The 22687-nt window shown below is 35.8% G+C and overlaps 3 protein-coding genes and 1 long non-coding RNA gene across 9 annotated transcripts; 3 read left to right on the forward strand and 1 right to left on the reverse strand.

The window, feature by feature from the left end:
* Positions 1 to 487: 487 nt before the first annotated feature.
* On the reverse strand, positions 488 to 877 carry LOC110934459. Its single transcript, XR_002588360.2, has 3 exons — positions 842 to 877; positions 661 to 726; positions 488 to 575 (listed from the first exon to the last, which is right to left on the reverse strand). It is a non-coding gene; the product is annotated as an uncharacterized LOC110934459 (long non-coding RNA).
* Positions 878 to 1738: 861 nt separating this feature from the next.
* On the forward strand, positions 1739 to 4906 carry LOC110935969 (SAC3 family protein C). Its single transcript, XM_022178325.2, has 2 exons — positions 1739 to 1968; positions 3402 to 4906. The coding sequence occupies exon 2, from the start codon at positions 3414 to 3416 to the stop codon at positions 4632 to 4634; it is 1221 nt and encodes a 406-aa protein (XP_022034017.1). The 5' UTR covers positions 1739 to 1968; positions 3402 to 3413; the 3' UTR covers positions 4635 to 4906.
* Positions 4907 to 7301: 2395 nt separating this feature from the next.
* On the forward strand, positions 7302 to 11888 carry LOC110935968 (serine/threonine-protein kinase AFC2). 5 transcript variants are annotated; one of them, XM_022178321.2, is made up of 12 exons: positions 7312 to 7569; positions 8682 to 8874; positions 9165 to 9191; positions 9280 to 9433; positions 9513 to 9561; positions 9645 to 9759; positions 9940 to 10031; positions 10438 to 10594; positions 10882 to 10946; positions 11132 to 11229; positions 11301 to 11403; positions 11485 to 11888. In XM_022178321.2, exons 1-12 carry the CDS (start codon positions 7468 to 7470, stop codon positions 11632 to 11634), a joined length of 1305 nt encoding a protein of 434 aa, XP_022034013.1. In that variant the 5' UTR covers positions 7312 to 7467; the 3' UTR covers positions 11635 to 11888. The 5 variants fall into 5 exon arrangements, with proteins under 5 accessions (XP_022034014.1, XP_022034015.1, XP_022034013.1 ...); XM_022178322.2 differs by lacking the exon at positions 8682 to 8874 and having other exon boundaries at positions 7302 to 7569; XM_035989565.1 differs by lacking the exons at positions 9513 to 9561; positions 9645 to 9759 and having other exon boundaries at positions 7324 to 7569.
* Positions 11889 to 16610: 4722 nt separating this feature from the next.
* On the forward strand, positions 16611 to 22687 carry LOC110935967 (probable serine/threonine-protein kinase WNK3). Of its 2 annotated transcripts, XM_022178317.2 has the most exons (9): positions 16611 to 16831; positions 16934 to 16971; positions 18265 to 18492; positions 19533 to 19756; positions 19931 to 20088; positions 20445 to 20625; positions 20702 to 20806; positions 21500 to 22097; positions 22248 to 22687. In XM_022178317.2, exons 1-9 carry the CDS (start codon positions 16745 to 16747, stop codon positions 22414 to 22416), a joined length of 1788 nt encoding a protein of 595 aa, XP_022034009.1. In that variant the 5' UTR covers positions 16611 to 16744; the 3' UTR covers positions 22417 to 22687. The 2 variants fall into 2 exon arrangements, with proteins under 2 accessions (XP_022034009.1, XP_022034012.1); XM_022178320.2 differs by lacking the exons at positions 16611 to 16831; positions 16934 to 16971 and having other exon boundaries at positions 19520 to 19756.

The following is a 22687-nucleotide window of genomic DNA, read 5'->3' on the forward strand; positions in this document are numbered from 1 at the left end:
AAATAAATTGAAAAAAGGAAACTACATTTAAACTAAAAATAGTTGAACAAACAAACCTTAACAAACACTGACTTGAAAGGCAAAACATAAAAGATGACTATGACAAAACAGGACTTAAACTGAGTAAACTTAAAATTCATCCCATCCAACATGATCGTTGCAATTTTTAGTTATACGTGGAATCTTTGATCTTTTCAATGGACTATCCAAAGAGTTTGCTGTATCACTTAACTCAGACTCCAAATCATCTTGTTGTTTTGCCTTAAAATCATCTTTCTGACCATTCGAATCTTCACTTTGGGTAATATCAATGACCTCATCCCATTTCCAAGTTAGGAGCGCATGCTTTCTTTTAGCTTGTTTTTCTATGTTCTGAAACTACAAGAACTAAAAACATTAGTATAATACATTTTAAAAAAAAAACATATAGGTGTGAAACAATCATGATACACTTATGCAACTAAAACTTTATTTAAAAAAAACACCATCTGTTCAATAACCTCCCTATGCATTTCAGATTTGAATGGACTAAAATACTGTCCATATGAAATGATCTCTACACTTCCACTGTCCGTCTGAGACAATAAATTGATAGAATTTAACAAATCAGACTAAACATCAAAACAATTTTTATACATTAGCTGTGACTTAAAACGATACCTTCGGAGAATCTTTCATTGGGCTGCATATTTGATTCTTCTTCGGTGTCATTGCATCAAAACCCAGCTGAAAAAATTACAGTTGCTACCATATATTAGAAGACTAAATATTTGGTGCAATTCACAAACAATTAGAAACCATCCACATGCTTTTCTAACTAATAATTTACATTCCAACTTACTTTCTTTGCAGGCTGATCGTCTTCATAAATGTCCACAAAGTCATCCGAGATATCCATTGCTGCAGATGTGTTGCTGTATGAATACAAGAAAAGCGAAAAAAAGACAGAAGATTACACTACCTGAACTTGTATTATATAGCCACCAAAATATGTAGTTAAGTGTCCACTACCCCACTAAGTCCCTGAAAATAAGGAACACATTTTAAACCGCATTGCAACCTGCATTTCTGATTGGTGCATCTTGATAAACTGCAGGAAACCGCAAGATCATGGGTGAGAGAGTGCTGAACTGCCGTGAACTGCTGCTTCTAGTAGGAATTTAGAGACTTTATACGGCTGAGATTAAAAGTTGAGGACTTTGAACGGCTGTAATTAGCCCAAAAGACGATTAAATCATTGGTGATATGACATGGTAGAAGATACCTTTTGATAAATTGAAATAAAAAAAGGAAAGAAAAGAGATTGTGCAATATAAGGCACGAGTTGTAGCACAAGACTTTTTCTCAAATGCAGACATGGACGAAGCTTTTAAGGGGCGGGAGACGGCAGTTGACCCTCGAACTTTTCGCTCAATAGTGGAGAGTATGTAGTTTTCGTATAGAATTTTTTTGGTATATACGTTTTCAACTCCCGGGTTTTATAGAAATTTTTAGGTCTGGAAATCTCAAGTTTCGCCACTAAAGACAGGAGCGCAGGGTTTCATTGGGTCGGAACACATTTCAAATCATAAGATTACAACCTGATTTATAATCCGCAGGTAGGGTTAAGTATGGAACCGGACCCGACACCCGTTTTTTACCAATACGAAAAATACAAGATAACATATAAGCCCATATTATTTGGGCCATACCAATAAAATGTAGTTCACAGATACAAAAAAGTAGTCAACTCTTCAACACGCCTAAATTGGGTTAAGGAAGACTGGTATCTACGAACAAAAAAAACCCTAGTTTCAGAAACAATATATTTTTTTTAATTTTCTATAATGATTGATCTGCAATTCTACATCATTGACTTGGATTGGATCAAGTGAACACTTGCTAATTTACGAGATCCAGATTATGAATATATGATCCTGATGATGCTTTGAACCTGCTGATTAATCTGACTTCTGAATCACTGGATATGTAAGTAACATTATTTTCTGGTAAATTGTGTGTACTTGTTACTGATATGAATTGTTTTAAACTGTGAATTGCATATAGTTTAATTTCTTCTTTATAACTATCATAATTAGGCTTAGATTTGCTTATTTATGAGACTAATAAATTATCATAATTAGGCTCAAATTATTAGTTTGGTAAACAGCTGTGAACATATTATTTAAAATTGATTGTTTTAACATCAGATAATATCATAATTAGTTTGCCCCTATACAAACACTCAACTTCTGATTATCTGCTGTACTAAACTAACAGGCTGATGGTTTCGGGTTGGCAGGCTGAATTGATTAACCCAAATATGATTTATATATGTATTTGTAGGGCTGCAAATGAACCGAACGGACACGAAGGAAATATACGTGTTCACGAACTGTTCATGAATACTTACGGAACTAGATTTTGTGTCGGTGTTCGTTTGTTAAGAAAATTAATATGTTCGTGTTCGTTTGTTAATTTTAGGCAACACGCGTTCATGAACACAAACTAATGTTAATGAACAGAAATGGAAACAAGCGTTCATGAACAGAATTTACAAAATATATAATGCACTAATACTTATTAAATATTTATTTGTCGGAATTTTGAAGTATTTGAGTAAAATATAAAAACTAAAAACACAAATGAACATAAGCGAACACGTTACGAACATAAATGAATGAAAGCGGCCTCAATTCATGTTCGTTCATTTAACTAAACGAACTAAATTTCTTGTCCGTGTTCGTTCATTTATTAAAGGAATGAACACAGTCGAACTTCCTACCAAACGGTTCACAAACTGTTCGCTGAAACGTTCAATTCGTTTGCAGCCCTATGTATTTGTGTGGAAGACATTAACCCTAACCCGTAACTTGGATATATATAAAGTCTTGTAACCCGAACACAACTCGTGTACACCTTTTTTCAAAACGGGTCCAATGGGTTGGCTGGTTGTAATAAATGGTAGCCTTGCTTAAAAAAGGCTCACTTGTTAGCTCGCTTGTTTTGATCGTATAAACTAAGCCAACATTTTAATTTTTATAAGTTATAACCCAAATAGTAGTCAGTCTTAATTTTTTTAAGCCCAAGTTTTAGATCTATCTAAGCTCGTTGGCTTACTTGTTTGGCTCATATTGAATTTGTTTATAAATTTTGCAATTACGTAAAAAATATTATTTTTATTGAAATTTGAAAAAATAAACAAACTCGCTTGAGCTAAAATAAGCCGAGCCGAACTGCCTCATTTATCTACGAGCCTGATCTGAAGCTGGCTCGGCTAGCTCATTAAGCAGCCCTAGTAAAAGGGCGTAAACGGGCTGGCAGGCTGGCCATCTTAAAATCATTCTATTTATAATTTTAAACGGGTCGACCCAAAACCAACACATTGTTTGATCTATATTTTGCACAATTTTGTCTTTTAGAGATCTTATCATATGGAGAGATGGCAGCCAAGAAGGGGGAGGGGAAGAGGCAGAGGAACCTATTCATCTTCATCTCATACGCAATCGAACAACTTTCGACCTTCAAACACTTCAAATCATCAAACTACCCGAAAAATAACACCGAATCATACCAGTTCTGTAATCAACAATAAACAAGACAATAACGGTCCCGATGACCTCCCCAACTTAACCGGATCATGCCCTTATATGTGTCCAGTTGATGAGAGATCACGTCGCGAACGACTACGAGATTTAGCCGTTTTCGAAAGATTAAACGGGAACCCGTCTTTATCGTCATCTGCACTTGCTGTTAAAAAGTTCTGCAGGACAATATCCACGAAAGACGTGCGGGATGTTGACTTACGCCCCATTTTTGTACTAGAAGACACTTTGAATCACCTTTTAGACATTTTCGGGTCAAAAAGTCAACCCTTCGAAGTTATCCATGACTTTGTGTTCGACCGAACACGATCCATAAGGCAAGACCTCAGTATGCAAGGTATAATGACGGGAGATCAAGCGATAAGAATATACGAAAGAATCGTAAAGTTTCATATCGTTTCTCATTACAAGCTTCAAAGAAATAACGCGAATTCGGATCCGAATGTCTCTCCAATGCATCACCTTAACATGGAGCAGCTTACAAAGACGTTGTCGTCTTTATACCACTTGTATGATCAAACCCGTAAACCGAATCCCGAGTTTTATTCCTTTCACGTGCTTCTTCATCTCGGTTCTGATCATCAACAAACGGGTGAGTCGTTATCTCTATGGTTCCGGAAGCTTCCTTTTTCGATCATGAAGTCGAAGGAAATGATGTTTGCGCGTAGGCTTTTAAGGTACTCGCGTTTTGGGAACTATAAACAGTTTCTTGAAACTGTTGATTCGGAAGCATCCTGTTTACAGTATTATGTTCTTGAACCGTATATTTGTGAGATTCGTGCGTTGGCGCTGGCGTGTTTGAATTATGGAGGGTATAAGCTATACCCGTATCCGCTTATCGAGGTGTCTAAACGCTTGTTCATGGAGGAATCGGATGTTGAATCTTTTTGTAAAGATTGCGATTTAGAGACTTACACTAGTGAAGAAGGAACAAAGTTTATGCCTACTAAACAGACAAGTTTCTGCAGGCCGAAAGGATCCCGGAAATATTACCCGATGGCGTCAAAACGGTTGAAAACGATGTACGATGAAGTACCCGAAGCAATCTGAGTTCGGGAACTTTTTCTAACAGCGTACGACACTGTGGTGATCGAAGGTCGTTTCTAGCATGTTTGTTACATGATATGATGAGATCTTTGTTACTTGTGCTTGTGAACTCTAATTTATATGTATATATTTGATGATTGGTGTAATTTGATGTAACTTGTTAGTATTGATGAACATATTGAAACAAAGATTTGAGCAAAGTTCTTGTGTTTATGATTTGAAACTAGTATTTATTAAAAGGCATTTGGTAGGTTATGAATATGTTTTTCTGCATTTTTTCTAAGTGGGTATGTGTATGTATGTTTTTATTTGACTCTTGCTTATGGCTTTCATTTAGTAAACCAAAAGGTGTAAATTTAAGAGTGTGTGAGAGTTAGCCGTTTTAAAAAAAAGCTCCAAACTTTCATATAGGGATGAGTTTGGTATCAACCAGTACTAGTATCGAAAATACCCGGTACGATTTGGTATTGGTATTTGAAGGTAAAAACCATTACTGTACCAAACCGGTACCACACGGAACCCGTAACAAAACGTCAAAAGTCGGTATTGAATTAGTACCGAAATACTTTGGTACCGGTGCTAATATCTGGTACTATATGCTTATCCCTACTTTCATATGTTCTTGCTGTCTTATTTTAGTGTTGGTTGTCTGTACCAACCTACACTGGATGGGTCGGGTCAGGCCGGTCTATCTCCAACATATTTTTGTCCTTTTTTTTTTTTTTTTTTTTTTTTGTTAAGAATGAATGTATATCATTTATTGTGAATAAAATATGTTACTAAAAATAGACTTTGACGACGTGTAAAACACCACCTAAACGATATGATATTGATGGCCACACAATATAACGAGTGGAAGCCCAACTTATCTAATATTTGGAGCAAGCTTTAAATATAAAAATGGTTTCCATATAAAATTCCATAACAAAAAGTTTAATTGCAAAACTAACCTGATGGTGCAGTTAAAAAACACACTAGAATAAATTTATTTAATAGAGGTTTCGTAATTTATATCTTGTAACAAGAATCACTAATCAATTTAATCTTTTTAGAACGACTATGAGATCCTAATATGATCATAGATCAAGAATCGGACTGATCCACAAGATGTTCAAGCCTAGAGAGTAGAACTTAGTTGAGAGGCGTTCTAAAAGTGTGCATTTTACTCCACAAGAGGTTCAAGCCTAGAGAGTAGAACTTAGTTGAGACGCGTTTCGAAAGTGTGCATTTTACTATGTATAAAAGTTTCTTTCAGGTTTTAACATGCTCTCGCTTTAACGTAGTTGCATATGCATGTATAGATGTAACACTGTTACACTTCCATTTTGTCAATTGTTTAAAAAAAAGATTTAAGACTCTAATCCGACAATGGTAACTTTAACTCAAATATCATATGTTTTAAGAAAAACACAAGAATTACAAGAATGTGCATGTGGTGGACATATGGGTGTTAAACACTCGGTTTCAAAGTTATTAAACTAAAAACGGAACGGAACAAAACAAAACCGAACCAAAACTGCTTAAGATAAACATGTTAAAAACATGCTTTAAAAAACAAATAGATACTTATTTTTTTAGGGATATTAGATTTAAGTAACCCCAACTTTCATCGATTGGCCGATAACAATCCCAACTTTCAATTTGTACACCAGCACTCCCAACTTTCAACTTATTGGTCGATAACACTCCCTAACTAACAGAACCCTAACACAGTTAACTGAGGTCAGCTGCCACATCATCAAAAATGCCATGTCAGCTGCTACATCAGGTGCCACATCATAAAAATGTCACGTCAGTTGCCACGTCATCAAAAAATCCCACATCAACTGCCACATAAGCAAAAACTAACTGAGTTAAGGTTCAGTTAGTTAGGGAGTGTTATCGGCCAATAAGTTGAAAGTTGGGAGTGCTGGTGTACAAATCGAAAGTTAGAGTGTTATCGGACAACTGATGAAAGTTGAAGGTGGGTTGAAACTTGATAGTTAAGTATACTCGGGGCTTCAAGTAACCCTTTTGTTTGCCTGGGTGGTGTGGCAACACAGTCGCCACACTCTCCATTTGGCCAATCGGTTTCCGAAATCAGTTTGTAGTAACTGATTGTGGGTATGAAGGAAGATGATGATCAGCTTCATCGACTTCCACTCTAGACATACGTCATTTGCTTTGGATAGTTTTAAAAGTGAAGATGTGTCATACATAAGAGTTCAGATGCTTGACATATGCTTCGAGTACCCTAATTATGAAGATGCATCAACCAACCAAATGTATAATCTATACGAATCTTTTAACCAAATGTATAATCTATACAAATCTTTTAAATTAATTATCCACATTCTCATAAATGTTTATTACTAAATTATATCATTTTAACCAACAAAAACAAACACTTCAATGATCAATAATTATTCTCATAAACGTGTAAATCAAAAGTCAAAATAAAATTTTCCCATCAAACATAAACGTGTAAATCAAAAGTCAAAATAAATTTTCCCATTAAAAAAGTTAAGAATATTATATTAGAAAAAAAACCCCACCCACTCTAACCCAACCATAGTTAACAACCAAGCTCATCAACCAACCATGGTCAAACCCACAAAGAGATGCCACCACATATCATGCACATCAACGTCTATAACAACCACCACGTGGACGGCCAGATCATCACAATTCTCAATTGATTGGTTAATATTCCGTTAGCGTTAGGGCTCGAGATTATCCATACATCATCCTCTACAAATCATCCATCGCAGAGAAGAAATTCAACCGGAGATCTGTTCATATTATCATCAAATTCACATCAGATTTGCATCAATTTTTAATAGATCTGTATCAGATCATGGAGATGGAGCGTGTGACGGAGTTTCCGATGAGTAACGTTGATATCGGACCGAGAAAACGGCAGCGTATTGGCTGGGATGTTGTTCATCCGGCTGCGAAGGTATAAGATCTGATTCGTTTTGTTCAGATTTATCTATTTTTGTTGGCGTTTTGTTTTGGATCTGTTTATTTTGCTAGATCTGTTTGAAATCTGAATCGGTGAAGAGGTAAGGTTAGATCTAGGGTTTATGTTTAGATCTGATTGTATAACAGCTCGTGCTCGTTATTGTTCTAATTAGCCTAATATTCGTTGCGTGTGTTGGAGTTTGATGTTTTGGCGGTAAAACTTTTGTTTGAGTTTGTTTTGACGATCTATGCTTTTGTTTTGATGATTTGTTTTATAGTTTTAATTTTTATGTGTCTGAAGTTTTGATCTAGTTATGATTTCCCTCAGTTTTTACTTAATTCGAGATATTAATTGCTGAAACCTTAATTTATACGATTTTAAGCAACCTTTGACGGATTCATCTTTTTAGGTTAATCTTGTATGCTACTCTAAATCGGAGAAGGTGTTGTAAGAATTATAATTTGTGATCATAGAGTTTTGTACTGGATCGATTTTGGTGTTGTTAATTAAAGAAAAATCTCATCGGATGACAATCGTTATGGTTTTGCTTGTATATAGTTGACTGTGCTGGAAATTTGGAATTTGATGTGGTTGGGCGGTAGGTAACTAACAACGAAAACTTTTGTTGTGGTTCGTTTTGATGATCTGGGCTTTCGGTGGATCTTAGTATACAATAAGTTGTTTTTTGATGATTTGCTTTCTAGTGTTTGTGTTTTATTGAAAAGTCTTAATAATGATCTCCCTAGGTTTTTGTAAGTGGCTTTTGGCTATATCGTTTTTTTTGTTAATCATATGTGTTACTGTAAATCGGAGAAGGTGTGGTAAGAGTTATAATCTGTGACCATGGAGTTTTATTCTGGATTTTAATGGATTAATTTTTTTGGTTCTAAAATAATGAAGAATTTGGTGTGGTTTATGGAATATTAATTTTCATTGTCGTTGCAACTGCCAGCTTGCATATCATTCATTTCATAATTTTTCTGCTGACGTTATTGACAAGTTTTTGAAATTTTTGGTACACTGTTGAAGTGTTGATTAAAATCATGATGGCAAGGAGAGTCAATAATGTCTATTTAAAAGAAACATGAATGGATGCCTGTGTGTAGGCTCAGCTAGGATTGTTTTATGGACAAGATGTTGGAAATGTGACAAGCTTTGCACCCTCGCGGGCACCCCAAGACCATAATAGTACAACATCTCATCTTAAGCGTGTGGCTCATGATGGTTCTCCACCATGGCGTGAAGATGATAAAGATGGGCATTATATGTTTGCACTGGGAGATAATTTAACTTCTCGCTGTAACTACCCTTCACTGCAATCAAATAGATCTTTATATTGATTTCTGGTTTTTAGTACTAGCTGAAAATCTAATATGCCATACAACTACGTTTTTATTTATAGCTTTTTTAATAGGGAACAAAACTTTTTCGTAATGGAGTATGAACTCATTTTAAAACATCAATGATTGGTTGTTTGTGCTTTGTTCTTCTAGTGTGTTGTTGAAAATTTCATGTATAGCTTCTTGATGTTTTTACCATCATTCTTGTATGGTACTGATTTTTTTACGGTTTTTTTTTGTTTCTTACAGATAAGATTCATGGGAAAATGGGAGAAGGTAAGAATCATTTACCAACTAATTAACTGCACGTAATCAGCTAATTATTGATAATTGAAGAATATAACTCTATATATGTTTGTTTTAGGTACATTCGGTCAAGTATTGGAATGCTGGGATAAAGAAAGGAAGGAAATGGTGGCCATTAAAATCGTTCGTGGTATAAAGAAATATCGTGAGGCAGCGATGATCGAGATTGATGTGCTCCAACAACTTGGTAAACATGATAAAGGCGGCAATCGGTGAGTGCCACTTTTCTATTTGAGTAGCGTGGTTGTGTAACGGTTTGCGTTTGTTGTTAAATTTGTTTATTCCTTGCAGTTGTGTACAATTAAGGAACTGGTTTGACTATCGTAACCATATCTGTATTGTAAGTAAAATACGATTGATATGGTGGATTTATTTCCCCAATTTATCAAATGTTTGGGTTTAAGATAATTTGGATGCATTCAGGTTTTTGAGAAGCTTGGACCAAGTTTATATGATTTTCTACGCAAAAACAATTATCGATCATTTCCTATAGACCTAGTTCGAGAGATTGGAAGACAACTCTTGGAATGTATAGCATGTGTGTAGTAATCGCTTATGCTATTTTTACATCCGTTAATTCTTCTGCGCTTGTTTGTTTTCTGTTTTATTGACTGTCTTTGGGTAGTTCCCTGTGTGTTAGTTAGAAGTTTGACCGTTCTTGACTGTCTTTGCTGCTGATTATCAATGTATTAATGTGTGTTTGTTAAATATGTTGCAGTCATGCATGATCTGCGCTTGATACACACTGACCTGAAGCCTGAGAACATTCTTCTAGTGTCCCCAGAATATATCAAAGTGCCTGATTACAAGGTTTGAACATTTTTTTTATGATTTGGAGGGTGGCAAAATGGGCTGGTTGGGGAACGGGTCAAAGTGAGCCCAGGTTAAAATGGTTGTTTTCACGGGTGGGTTGACCCGGAGCTTTTTTTTGTTCAAAAGTTTAGTTTTTTACTAGTATTTATTGTGTCATATATGATTTTGTAAGTTGAATTATTTTTCTAGTAATGTTTTTTTTTTTGAATAAAATGGTTTGCGGGATTTTAATGTTTTATGCTATCAAAAACACACTTCGGGTGAGTTTTGACTATTTCACCCAAGTTTTTTTTTCTTTTTCAGTTCGACTCTTTTGAGATTCAAGTCCAGATCAGCCCTATTTAGTTTATATCATGGCAGATGCTGATGGCTAACAATTCTTGTTTGCAATATGTTGTTTTAGGGTTCATCTAGGTCACCCAAGGATAGTTCATACTCCAAAAGAATACCAAAATGCAGTGCTATCAAAGTGATTGATTTTGGTAGCACCACGTATGATCGTCCAGACCAGAGCTACATAGTGTCAACACGCCATTATCGGGCACCAGAAGTTATATTAGGTATTTACCTTGTTTAGTTTATTGAACTAGTTTAATTTTCTTGATCATTTGTGGATAATGTATGTTGAAGCCATTCAAATATTCAGCTCAGTTCATTAAAAGGCATTTTGGGTACTAAATGAAAATGGATATAAACTTGGGTGGTCTATAAAGTAACTTCAGTATATGTGTGGCTTTAAGAAAACAAGATGAATGCTTTAGTGGGCTCCACATGCATATCCCTTCCTATGTTTGTATGCATAGTAGGCTCACATATTTATTTGCCATCTGACCCGTGTTTCTTACAGGATTGGGATGGAGTTACCCTTGTGATATATGGAGTGTGGGTTGTATCCTTGTAGAGCTATGCTCGGTAAGTTTTGAGCTACATCATCTTTCAATATACGGGTGGCTTAACCTTTTGTCTCTTTATGACACAACAAATAAATGTCGTTTTGACCTTTTTTTTCTTTGCATCAAAAGGAGACAATCATTTTGAGAGTAAGTAAACTTTTGAAGACTTGAAGGCTTATTTTGACTTGTACACTTGTATAACAGGGTGAAGCTTTGTTCCAAACACACGAGAATCTCGAACATCTTGCTATGATGGAAAGGGTCCTTGGCTTTTTACCTCAGCACATGTTGAGGAAAGCAGAGTGAGTATTTTCTTCGTTTATATGGCAGCGTTTTTTCGTAATTCTATATATTAATGTTACCATCTTTTCAGTCGGCATGCAGACAAGTACATTAGAAAAGGTAGGCTGGACTGGCCTGAAGGTGCTACCTCTCGAGAAAGTATCAAAGCCGTTCAAAAACTACCTCGACTTCAGGTTTCAATCCCCAGTGATCATCTCCATTTACTGTTCTCGTACACTTAACATAATCTTAATGATATTATTTTTCTTTTACAGAACTTAATCATGCAGCATGTAGACCATTCGGCTGGGGACCTAATTCATCTCTTACAGGGGCTTTTAAGATACGATCCTTTAGATAGGTTAACAGCAAGAGAAGCTTTAAGACATCCGTTCTTCAGTAGAGACCACTTTAAGCGTTACTAGTTGATTATTTGGGATGGACTAGCCTAAATTTTCGGTTAGTATGGTTTGAAGGGGCGAATGCAAAATCAGATCGTTTATTGTGAGTTGTCAAGTCTTGTACATGTAACATGTTTTAGTGTAGCAGAATATATTATTGACCGCAATGTGCAATGGTGCACTAGTTTACCCAAAATGGCTATTTTTTCTGTTTGTGCTACATTTTGTGTTTGGGTATTCCCGAATATTATCTAAATGTCACCCAACAAATACCCGAATATTATCTAAATGTCACCCAACAAACATTGTTAAAGTTAATAGTCGAAGTCTAGTCTATCTACTATTGACCATGAACTAATGACGACTATCAGTTTTATTGTTACAATCTCTATGCTAGGGCTGTTTGACTAGATGCGTAGAGTTACCACTCGAAACTGTATAAACCAACTTCCCTCGGCTTGTAATTTCCTTGTATTTGGCTTGCTTAAAATTGGAACCAACTCGTGGCATGATAAGCTGACTAGAAATCTACCAATTTACGGAAGGGCATGTACATTAATAAAATCTCATGTGTGTGTTGAAAACGCCATATACATTGAAAAACTCCTGAGAAACACGTATACATCAAGAAAGAGAAATCACAGGGTAACTAAGACTAAAGGGTATGGAGAGGATGGGTTTGGAGGGGATGAGCCGCCACGTAGGCGCCACGTAGGAGTGACTTGGAGAGGATGGACCTAGGGGAATGGGGGATGAACCCCTTTGTGTATATATATGTATGTATGTATAGGTATATGTGAGAGAAGGAAGGAGGAGAGAGGACCGGCTACCCCGGCTGTGGGGTGCCGGTTGTGCCGAGCCGAGCCCCAGGGGGGCGGTGTGGGGGACCGGCGCCGGTCCTAGCAGGGCCTTAGCCGGCCCCCGTACCTTCTAGTCTAAGAGGCTGAATCATGATAGCAACGTCTGTACTCCTAAGTTTATTGTTGTTACATATCTTTTAAAAAATTATTATGATGGCCTGCCTATACACGGAGATAGCTTGCAAGGCAGCGAGTGGGGATCATTCGGCTATTAGGGATCTTTTAGTTGGGTTTATTTTATAAGTCATAGCCCCAAGTTACATGCTTGTAGTATGTCTTCAACGTACATATATCATGTCATCATCTCTCAAGTTGAGAGATGATATGATGACATGATATATGTACGTTGAAGACATACTTCAAGATTGACGGTACACTCATAATTCTTAGTACAACACGATTGGACTTAGTCAGTCTCAACTGTCTGATGTGAGCAGACCAAGTCCAATCGCGTTGGACTAAGAATTATGGGTGTACCATCAATCTTGAATCACAGTTGTACCATCAATCCCGAATCATAGTTGTACGTTATTAATCCAATATCTGTTAAACGTGACACCTGTAGTGTACCATCAATCCCGAATCATAGTTGTACATTATTAATCCAATATATGTTAAACATAGACATATGTAGTGTGTTTTCTCATAGCGGTTTACACGATACATATGATCTAACCTATTGACTACCCACATGGTTTAACAATATGCTTTCTCAGAGCGGTCTACGCGATACATATGATCTAACCTATTGACTACCCACGTGGTTTAACAATATGCTTTCTCAGAGCGGTCTACGCGATACATATCTAACCTATTGACTACCCACGTGGTTTAACAAACGGGTGTTAATATTCCCACACCCCTCCCATCTATCTCTCTCTATATATACATAGATATATATATAGAGAGAGATAGAGTGAAAACGGGTGTGGGAATAAGATTTAAGGATGTGAGAATAAGATAAGCCTTAACAATATTGTAAATGATAAATAAAAGTCATGATAAGGGGAATGGGGGTGGTCACTAGTGATAGAATTCTATCACTCACAAGCACCAATCAAGTTCCGCCATGTTATCAATCATTTTTCCATCACTCACAACCTTTTTTAATGGGGGTGGTCATCACTCACCACCACACCCAACAATTTCCCCCCAACCAACAACTACCCTCACAAAATAATATCATCCCGGCGTTGAAAAAATCACGGAAACGTGTTTTCGTTAATGTATCACGCGTTGATGTTTATGGTGGCGGTGGGAAATAATGCGTTGAACATTGTTTCCGTGATGCTATAACGCACGACCCCCTCCCCATAACAATTCAAAGTGATGAACAAAAGGATGAAGAGTAAACCACAAAAATTTGAGTTATCAAAAACTTGTAAATATATATGATGTTATGACTTATGATAAAATAATGAGTTGCATTGCTAAATAAGAAAAGATTGCTTCGATAGACAGAACTTTAGGATGACTTATTTATGCCATACTTTCTTAAAAATTTCCTTACAATCACAATAAAAAATGATATGTAACACGACGATTCAGAGAAATGCTAAAAATAAAACGTGTTACTTGTTTTATAAAATGCCGATGTGTATTTCTATGTTAGCAGGGATGATAAAGCATGTCGTTATTAAGGTTGCGAAGAGAGCTTATAGAGAACTTTCATATTTCAAGAAAACCGATACGAAAAAATGGAAGTTATTTTTTAGGACATCTCTCATATGATATGCCAACCTCTTCTCATCCTTCACGAATTGTGGGTTTTCTCTCCTCTCTCATCTCACGCAACCCATGACAACTTCTCGTTTAACCTTCTCTCTAGATTTGGGTCCATCTCATTGACATCCGACATCTTGAACTTATGTATGACCTTCCTAACAGAGTAGGCGGACGCACCCCATGAAAAAAAAAATTATTGTATTTTGTAGTCAAAAATCTTGATCGCACCCCTTGAAATGTTGGTTAAGACCCAGGTTTGCACCCTCAGTAAATAAATTTTGGGTCCGCCACTATTTTCTAAACAAGTGGTGAGAGGGTAAGAACCGATAATCCTTGAAAAGTAGTCTCAATTGTTAACATAGAAACCAACCCACCCACCCATACAACTATGCATCATTTTTTATGTTATAAAACATGCCAATACAATTTCTATTTTTGATAGCTTATAAATAATATTTTAGGTAGTTGTTTGATATGAGCGTTATTGATTGGTTAAGTATGCTTGAATAATTCATGTTCTATCTTACATTCTTGGTCAATTAAGTTTATTTTTTGGGTACGGAGAAAACACCCTTTAGGCTTTTCGAAAAGAAGACTCGTCACATCGTGTTTTACTTTTATGCAATACATTAAGTAATAAAAACTTTAGAAATGATATGTATTCATTGATTTGAACCAAAGGTCATTTGTTGTTTATTGAAGGATATAACTATTAATTTATTGGATGCTATTTCGTTAAAAATATTTGTTTATACATCCAATTCCAAATGAGGCTATAAATTTGTTTTTGGGCTTTTAAATGATTCATACAAATTGTAACCTTCCAAATTTTAGTTTAAATCGTTCTTTTATCATCAAACTTAAAATATTTAAATGGTTTTCCTTCTTTATTGTAAAAAACTTAAAAAAATTAAATGGTTTTCCTTCTTTGTTTTAAAAGAATCAATGAGCCGAACACATTTTGAGATATTACGACTATATTCTAAAAGAATCAACGAGCCGAACACATTTTGAGATATTACGACTATAGTTTTATATATTATGATCTTTCGTTTGCTATGGAGATTGCACCGAAACTAACTAAATTCACGTCTGCCGCAACACACTAGTTATTATTATAACTTCAATAGTTTTATTGTTATAACATGAGTTATTAAGGTGCTACCACACCTTGCCTCCATAATTTTTTATCATAAATAATATTTACTTTGAAATATACATAATGTTTGTCTTCTTATACATTTGTTTATAGTTGTTCATTTATAACTATATCTTTAAAAGTATTTTTTTATATATTGCATTCGTATACAAGGGAAGAATTTATAAAACATATACAAAACATTTGTTTATATTTGTTCATTTTGTCTAATGAAACCATCATTAAATCTTATTCATTAATCATGTGCAAGGTGGATCTTGGCCTCTTTTGTGGGTTTTCAGGAACCCACCCGATCTAGAAAAAAATGGGAAAAATAGTGGGAAACTTGTATAATTTAAATAAAAATAGTTAGAATTACTGACAATCTATCAACAAAAACCCACTGAAAAGGGTTCCCGGATCCACCAGTGCTCATGTGAGCAACATTCCGTCAAAAGATTTCTTTTTTGTTTTTTTTGAGCAGTAAACCGGGACTATTTGTTGCAAGCAACAAACAAACAAACAGTGGAATCCGACATACAAGTCACACCAAATGAAATTTAAATTACAAGTCGTTTTTACGCCATTGACACCAAGATAAACCTACATGTTTCGTTCCGTGAAAAGATTTGCCATTACGTGCCCTACAAGTATCACATGAAATAAGTGCAAAGAAGTGTACGACTAGCATTCTTAAAATAAAAGTCATCGACAAGTTGATACACAAAAAGTCAAAATGCTATCATATGAACTTGTCAAATGTCAAACAACAAACGTTAAATCAATAAATCTAAGTGATAGGAATTGTTGTTTCTCACAAAACATCAAAGGCATCTTACAATCCTCCAAAATAATGATTATTTAATGACTAAATAGATTTTATCATTTATTTCTATTTATCAGTTTTCAATTATTTTATTCAAAAGTCGGCCTAAAATAGCAATCAACTTTCAACCATGGCCCATTGCCTTGTGACCAATAAGACTAGTTTTCTGCAATTTTTTGTTTTTAATCTCAAGATCAAAGAAGTTGGTGACCAACAAGGCAACAACAAGGAAGTTATTAAAGGCATGCCCGAGCTATTCGCATACCCCTTTGTCTATTCGTACACTCTAAAACGCCCTGCTTTAACTAAAGCGGGGCGCTTTATGTTAATACGTATACTCAATCTAACATATAATTATATTATATAAAGCATGACGTCATTACTAATCTTATTATTATATAAAAAAATAAAAATAAAAATATATGCTCTTTACACGTCTATACATACACTTACACACACACGCATGCAATTCACCATCTTCCAAACCCTAACCCCGTAATCATCCGGTCACCGGCGCCGGCGACGGCAACTACTTTCTCCGACACAATTACAACGCTTCACATCAGTTCGGACTTCATCACCGCAATGTCACCGGAATCGTCGTCAGATCACGACGCCGACGATTCCGATGCAGAGTTCGTTGAGATCGATCCTTCTGGTCGTTACGGTCGGGTTAGAATCTCACATACTTCAAAAGTTCAAATTATACGATTATCTGATTTAATTATTTTGTTTTAATTTGAGTAATTGTTGTTGAATAATGGATGATTGTAGTACAAGGAAGTGTTAGGGCAGGGGGCTTGCAAAAAGGCGTATCCTTTTGATTATATGTCAAATTGTTTACAATTTAGGGTGTTGATGTGGTTTAGTATTCGGGTCGCGCGTAGTCCGGGTCGCTTAATTTGGTAATCGGGTTTTTTTCGGGTCAGGTTAGTTTGGGTTTGGACATGTTTGTTAATTTTTCAAAATTTTGGTTTACATGCTACATTTTTTATTTGAAAGATTCCAAGCCTCATGCTTTTTGGTACTATATGGAAAGTTGTTGTTAGGGCTGCAAACGAACACGAATAAGACCTTGTTCGAGTTCGTTTGTTTGTTAAGAAATATATGTGTTCACGAACACTTACCGAACAAGATTTTATGTTCGTGTTCTTGTTAAGAAATGAACTTGTTTGTGTTTGTTTGTTAATTGATCAACACAAATGAGCACAAACTAAAGTTTATGGACACAAATGGAAACAATTGAACACAAACAAACGCTCATGAACATAATATATAATACACTGACACTTATTAAATATTTTGGTTGTCGAAATCTTCAAGTATTTAATAAAATATAAAAACTAAAACTCTAGTGAACTATCGAACACATTACCGAACGTTCACGAACATAAATGAACGAACGAGGCCTTTGTTCATGTTCGTTCATGTAACTAAACGAACGAAATTTCTTGTTCGTGTTCGTTTGTTTAATAAGCGAACGGACACAAACGAACTTCCTGCCGATCGGTTCACAAACTGTTCGCCAGTTGTTTGGTTCGTTTGCAGCCCTAGTTGTTGTGTATTCATGAATTCTTGGTAACAGGCCAAAAGTTGATCCGATGTACTTCAGGTTGATTGCGTTTCAGGTTATTTCCGGTTTTTGATGTTTAAAGGTCTAGCTGATACCCGACCCTAATAACAATTAGTTTAATCAATTTTTGTGTATTCAAATAACGGGTATGTTCGGGCGGGTTAATCAGGCGCATTTTTACAGAAAATATTGCAAACTAAGTTGATTTTCATTGACCAGTGCATCCAAATTCATGGTTTAATATCATATTTTTGGGTTAATTGAGGACTTCTAGTGATTTTGTACATTCACAATTGGTTATTGTTTCAAACTAAACCTTTTTTTTTTTTTTTTTTTTTTTTTTTTTTTTTTTTTTTGCAAAATAACAGTGGTTTTGTACAAATTGTTGAAATGTGAACAATGAAGCTAGCATAGCAATCATACTAAATTTTTGTCTGTGCTTCATGCATGCAAACTGTAGTGTTGCTTTGGCATTTTTGTATGAACATTGATAGTGATTACCAAATCCTTGATTACGTATCGCATATTTTAGATATAGAGCGTTTGATGAATTGGAAGGAATCGAAGTTGCTTGGAATCAAATAAAAATTCCTAATTTCTTGAGGAACCCTGAGGAGTTAGATCTTCTACACTCCGAAGTTCATTTGCTCAAAACGCTTAAGCACAAGAACATTATCAAATTCTACAACTCTTGGGTTGATACAAAGAACGAGCATATCAACGTAATCACCGAGATTTTCACATCTGGGACACTAAGACAGTATGTTTAGTTTACTCCTAACCGTCCATTTCGTTGCAAAGAGGGTGTTTGGATATGCGTTTCGTATGTCTTTGAAGATGTAATAATCTTTTTAAGTCATTTGAGTTTTTTGGCAAATTCTGTTTATAAGTGATATTAAGGGGCTGTTTGGCAACATCTGAATGGTTAAGTGCTGAACCAGTAAGAGGTCTGAACTATTAAGTGCTGAACCAATAAGAAGTCTGAACCATTAAGAGCCTGTATAATGCTTAATCGTTCAGAGGCAAATGTCTGACCAATTCAGATTAGAGGTCTTAACCATTCAGACTCTGTATAAATCTTAACCATTCAGAGGCAAATGTCTGAATCATTCAGATATTTGCTCGTGAAACAAACAGCCTGAACCATTAAGTGTTGAACCAGTAAGAGGTCTGAACCATTAAGAGCCTCATTAAGAGGTAAACAAACAACCCCTAATACATAAAAAGACTAAAAAGGAAGTTCTCGACGCGTCATGTGAGATGGAAGTTAATTTCTCTCAAATTAGGTTAAAAGAATAGCTAATTAGGTTATTTTTAGAGTAAAGTACATGGATGGTTCCTGTGGTTGACCAAAATTTTAGATTTATTCCTTAGTTTTTCAAAAGTACAAGAATGCTCCCTGTGGTTTGCACTTTGTAACGCATTTAGTCCCCAAATTTTGCCAAAAGTACATGGATGGTCCCTGTGGTTTGCACTTTGTGACTCGTTTAGTTCCTAACTTGGACCTGCTGAAACCTTTAGATTTGTTAGCTGGGGACTAAATGCGTTACAAAGTGCAAACCACAGGGATCATCCGTGTACTTTTGAAAAGCTAAGGACTAACTCCAAAATTTTGGTTAACCACAGGGACCATTCGTGTACTTTACTCTTAATCTTAGTACACCTTTTACTAATCAGTTTTGTTGCAGCTAGTATGAAACTGACCACTAAACGACTTAATATCGCAAATCCAAACGCCTCTTAAGCCATTGAGGGATTCATAAATATATACTTAAAAACCATGCCAGTGATTTTCGATAGGTACCGAACGAAGCATAAGCATGTAGATTTGCGCGCGTTGAAGAAATGGTCCAAGCAAATTTTGGAGGGATTGGTGTATCTTCATAGTCATGACCCGCCAATTATTCATCGTGACCTCAAATGTGACAATATTTATGTTAACGGAAGCCAAGGTGAGGTAAAGATCGGTGATCTTGGATTAGCTGCCATTCTTCGTCAAATTCCTTCTGCTCATAGTGTGATCGGTGAGTCCACGTTTTTTAAAATCTTGCTTTTTTTAATAAAGAGCAAAATTTTATTAAAATGGAAAATGGTGTTTGCGGGTCAACCCAATGGGGCCCAGCCCACTTTTGATCCTTTATCCAACCTGCATGACTTGCCACCGCTACTAGTGACGTATGGTTGTTTTCTATATCTAGGAACCCCAGAGTTCATGGCACCAGAGCTATATGAAGAGGATTATAATGAACTTGTAGATATATATGCCTTTGGGATGTGCCTACTTGAATTGGTGACGTTTGAGTATCCATATATTGAATGTGCAAATGCGGCTCAAATATATAAGAACGTGACATCGGTAAGTGATTTACGCCACCTGTTATTTCCATTCATCCTGTTCCACATAGATCAAGTTCATCAATTAGTAAGGTATATGTGTTTGTGCTATAGTAATGTTATGACCCCGAGATCTATGGACCTAGTTTTTAAAAGGCTTAGTTTTGCTATTCAAAAAGGGGTAGCGGCGCAGCTTGTTGCCCGTTTACCAACTATCTCGATGTAAATTATTATATAATCACCAATAAAATTACAAAAAAAATATCATTAAAAAAAAAAAAGAAATAGTAGGCTTACTGTCAATAAATTGCAAGTTTGTGAGGATTAACTAAATAAAAGCTTTAATAAATTTTATTTTTCTTTTTTCTATTTTGTTAGGGTGTCAAACCAGCTTCATTAACAAAAGTAAATGATCCCGAAATCAAATCATTTATTGAAAAATGTATCGCCAATGTTGCGGATAGATTAAGTGCTAAGGATTTATTGATGGATCCTTTTCTGCACGAAAAAGACGATGACGAAAATACAAATTTACAATTGAAAGCCAATCTCTATCAAGGTAATATCTCTATCAAGGTAATATCTGTTTTGTTTTTTTTTTCTGTGAATTTTAAATTTTTTGATGAATTTTCTAGATGATGACACTGAGAATCTTGATACTGCTCGGGATTTCACGGTTCAGGGTCAAATGGGAGACCCAAATACAGTATTCTTGAAATTACGCATGGATGATACAACAGGTCATCTGATTATATCTTTTAGTTTTGGACTTACAGTCGTCAATTTTAACCTGTTTATTTGAAAATGGGTTGGTTTGGATTATGTTCAAATTGGGTCGAACAAAAGCGGGTTGAAAGTCGCCTAAAAGTGTTATTCGGATGTTTTTAACCTCCTAAGTCTAGTTAATTAAACAAAATTAAATATTATTTTAATACTTTTCATCCCTAAGGTTTGGCCAGTTTTGCAACTTTCGTCCAAGGGTTTGTTTTTCCCAATCTGGATCTAAAAGGTTTGAAATCTTGCCATTTCCATCCGGCTCGTTAACTCCATCCATTTTTCTTCGTTAAGTCAAGGGTATTTCGGTCTTTTTTTTAAACTTAAAAGGGCAATTCTGTCTTTTTACATTAAGTAAAAAAAGGACGAAAATACCCCTGACTTAATGGAGAAAAATGGATGGAGTTAACGAGCCAGATGAAAATGGCAAGATTTCAAACCTTTTAGATCCAGATGGGGAAAAACAAACCTTTGGACGAAAGTTGCAAAACTGGCCAAACCTCAGGGCCTAAAATGGCATTTTACTCTATATTTTTTATGGTACGAGTATTTAATGAACTAATTAATTGTAAAAAATAGACAATAGTGTTAGCACGTTAAACCAACGCGTTTGGCCACATCCCGCTCGTTTAACAATTAGATTTTGTTTTGTTGGCCAGGTCATGCTCGAACTATTCATTTCCCATTCGATATCAAACACGACACACCCTCTGCAGTTGCTAAAGAAATGGTCCAAGAGCTTGATCTAACCGATCAAGACGTCTCCGCAATTGCCGAAATGATCGAATCAGAAATTCGGTCATGCTTTCCTGATTGGTCAGTAACAGATCGTGACGTTAACGAAGTTGACTTTGACTCCACCCCATCAACAAACAAATCTGGCAACAACTCTCCTGGATCTTTATCTCTTGAACATTTCCCTTCGGGTCGAAAATATTGGAATGATGCACCCAGAGGTTCGAGCCATGGTGACCCAAGTGAGCCCATACCTTCTGATGGTGAGGACCAAGGTTCGAGCCATGATGATGGTGATACTGATGATGTGGATACTATTGTGGAGAAACTTGAGCGTATTATGGCGGAGCAGAAGAAAGAGGTGGATGAACTTAAGAAACAACATGGATTGATGGTGCATGATGTTTTGATGGAACTTCCTCCCGAAACTCGAAAAGAAGTTATTAGCACCTATAAAGCCGAGATCTTGAAAGCATGCATCTTGGATATGAACTATACAGATGCTGACCGTTCTTTTGATCCGTAAGTTTTTCGGTATTTCTCTCTGGCATGTTACCCTTTTAGCTATCCGTTTATCGGGCCCATTTGATCCGTTTGAGATAAAACGCTACCCAATATGAGTCAATTGACCCAGTCATAAATAAATACTAAATAATTTTGAAATGTTCCCAGAAAAGCCGAAGACACACACTTTGTGGCGAACGGTGAAGAGAAACAACCAGCAGCAGGTAACCGTAAGCCTGGAAATGTATTCAGGCACAAGTTCAAAACCGGGTTTGATTATACAATGCCAAACATGGGCATTGCTATAGTTTTGGGAAATGACGGTGTGAGTTCATGACACTCAACAATATTTCAAAACAGAAATCGTTGTGTGTTTCGTGGGACGTTTTAGAGAGGTGGAGTGAATACTTGTATATAAGAAGAGTTCAGTATGATTATTTTTTCAACAGTAACAGATTTAATTTATGTTTTGAGTTTGGTTGTGAAATTTGAAGGACTTTGTAGACATTGGGTGAAATTTCGAGGGCTTTGTAGACATTAGGTGAAAGTTCAAGGGCTTTGTAGACTCTTCTCATTCTGATTGTTTGATATATAATATTCAAATATCA

This window comes from Helianthus annuus, chromosome 4, assembly GCF_002127325.2.
Source record: "Helianthus annuus cultivar XRQ/B chromosome 4, HanXRQr2.0-SUNRISE, whole genome shotgun sequence".
In the NCBI taxonomy this organism is placed as follows: domain Eukaryota; kingdom Viridiplantae; phylum Streptophyta; class Magnoliopsida; order Asterales; family Asteraceae; genus Helianthus; species Helianthus annuus.

Coding starts and splice junctions, on each gene's coding strand:
- LOC110935969 (XM_022178325.2), top strand. CDS start 3,414: ATGGAGAGATGGCAGCCAAGAAGGGGGAGGGGAAGAGGCAGAGGAACC.
- LOC110935968 (XM_022178321.2), top strand. CDS start 7,468: ATGGAGATGGAGCGTGTGACGGAGTTTCCGATGAGTAACGTTGATATC. Junction 9,760..9,939: donor ACTCTTGGAATGTATAGCAT/GTGTGTAGTAAT, acceptor AATATGTTGCAG/TCATGCATGATCTGCGCTTG. Junction 11,404..11,484: donor AAAAACTACCTCGACTTCAG/GTTTCAATCCCC, acceptor TTTCTTTTACAG/AACTTAATCATGCAGCATGT.
- LOC110935967 (XM_022178317.2), top strand. CDS start 16,745: ATGTCACCGGAATCGTCGTCAGATCACGACGCCGACGATTCCGATGCA. Junction 16,832..16,933: donor CTTCTGGTCGTTACGGTCGG/GTTAGAATCTCA, acceptor GGATGATTGTAG/TACAAGGAAGTGTTAGGGCA. Junction 18,493..19,532: donor ACATCTGGGACACTAAGACA/GTATGTTTAGTT, acceptor GATTTTCGATAG/GTACCGAACGAAGCATAAGC.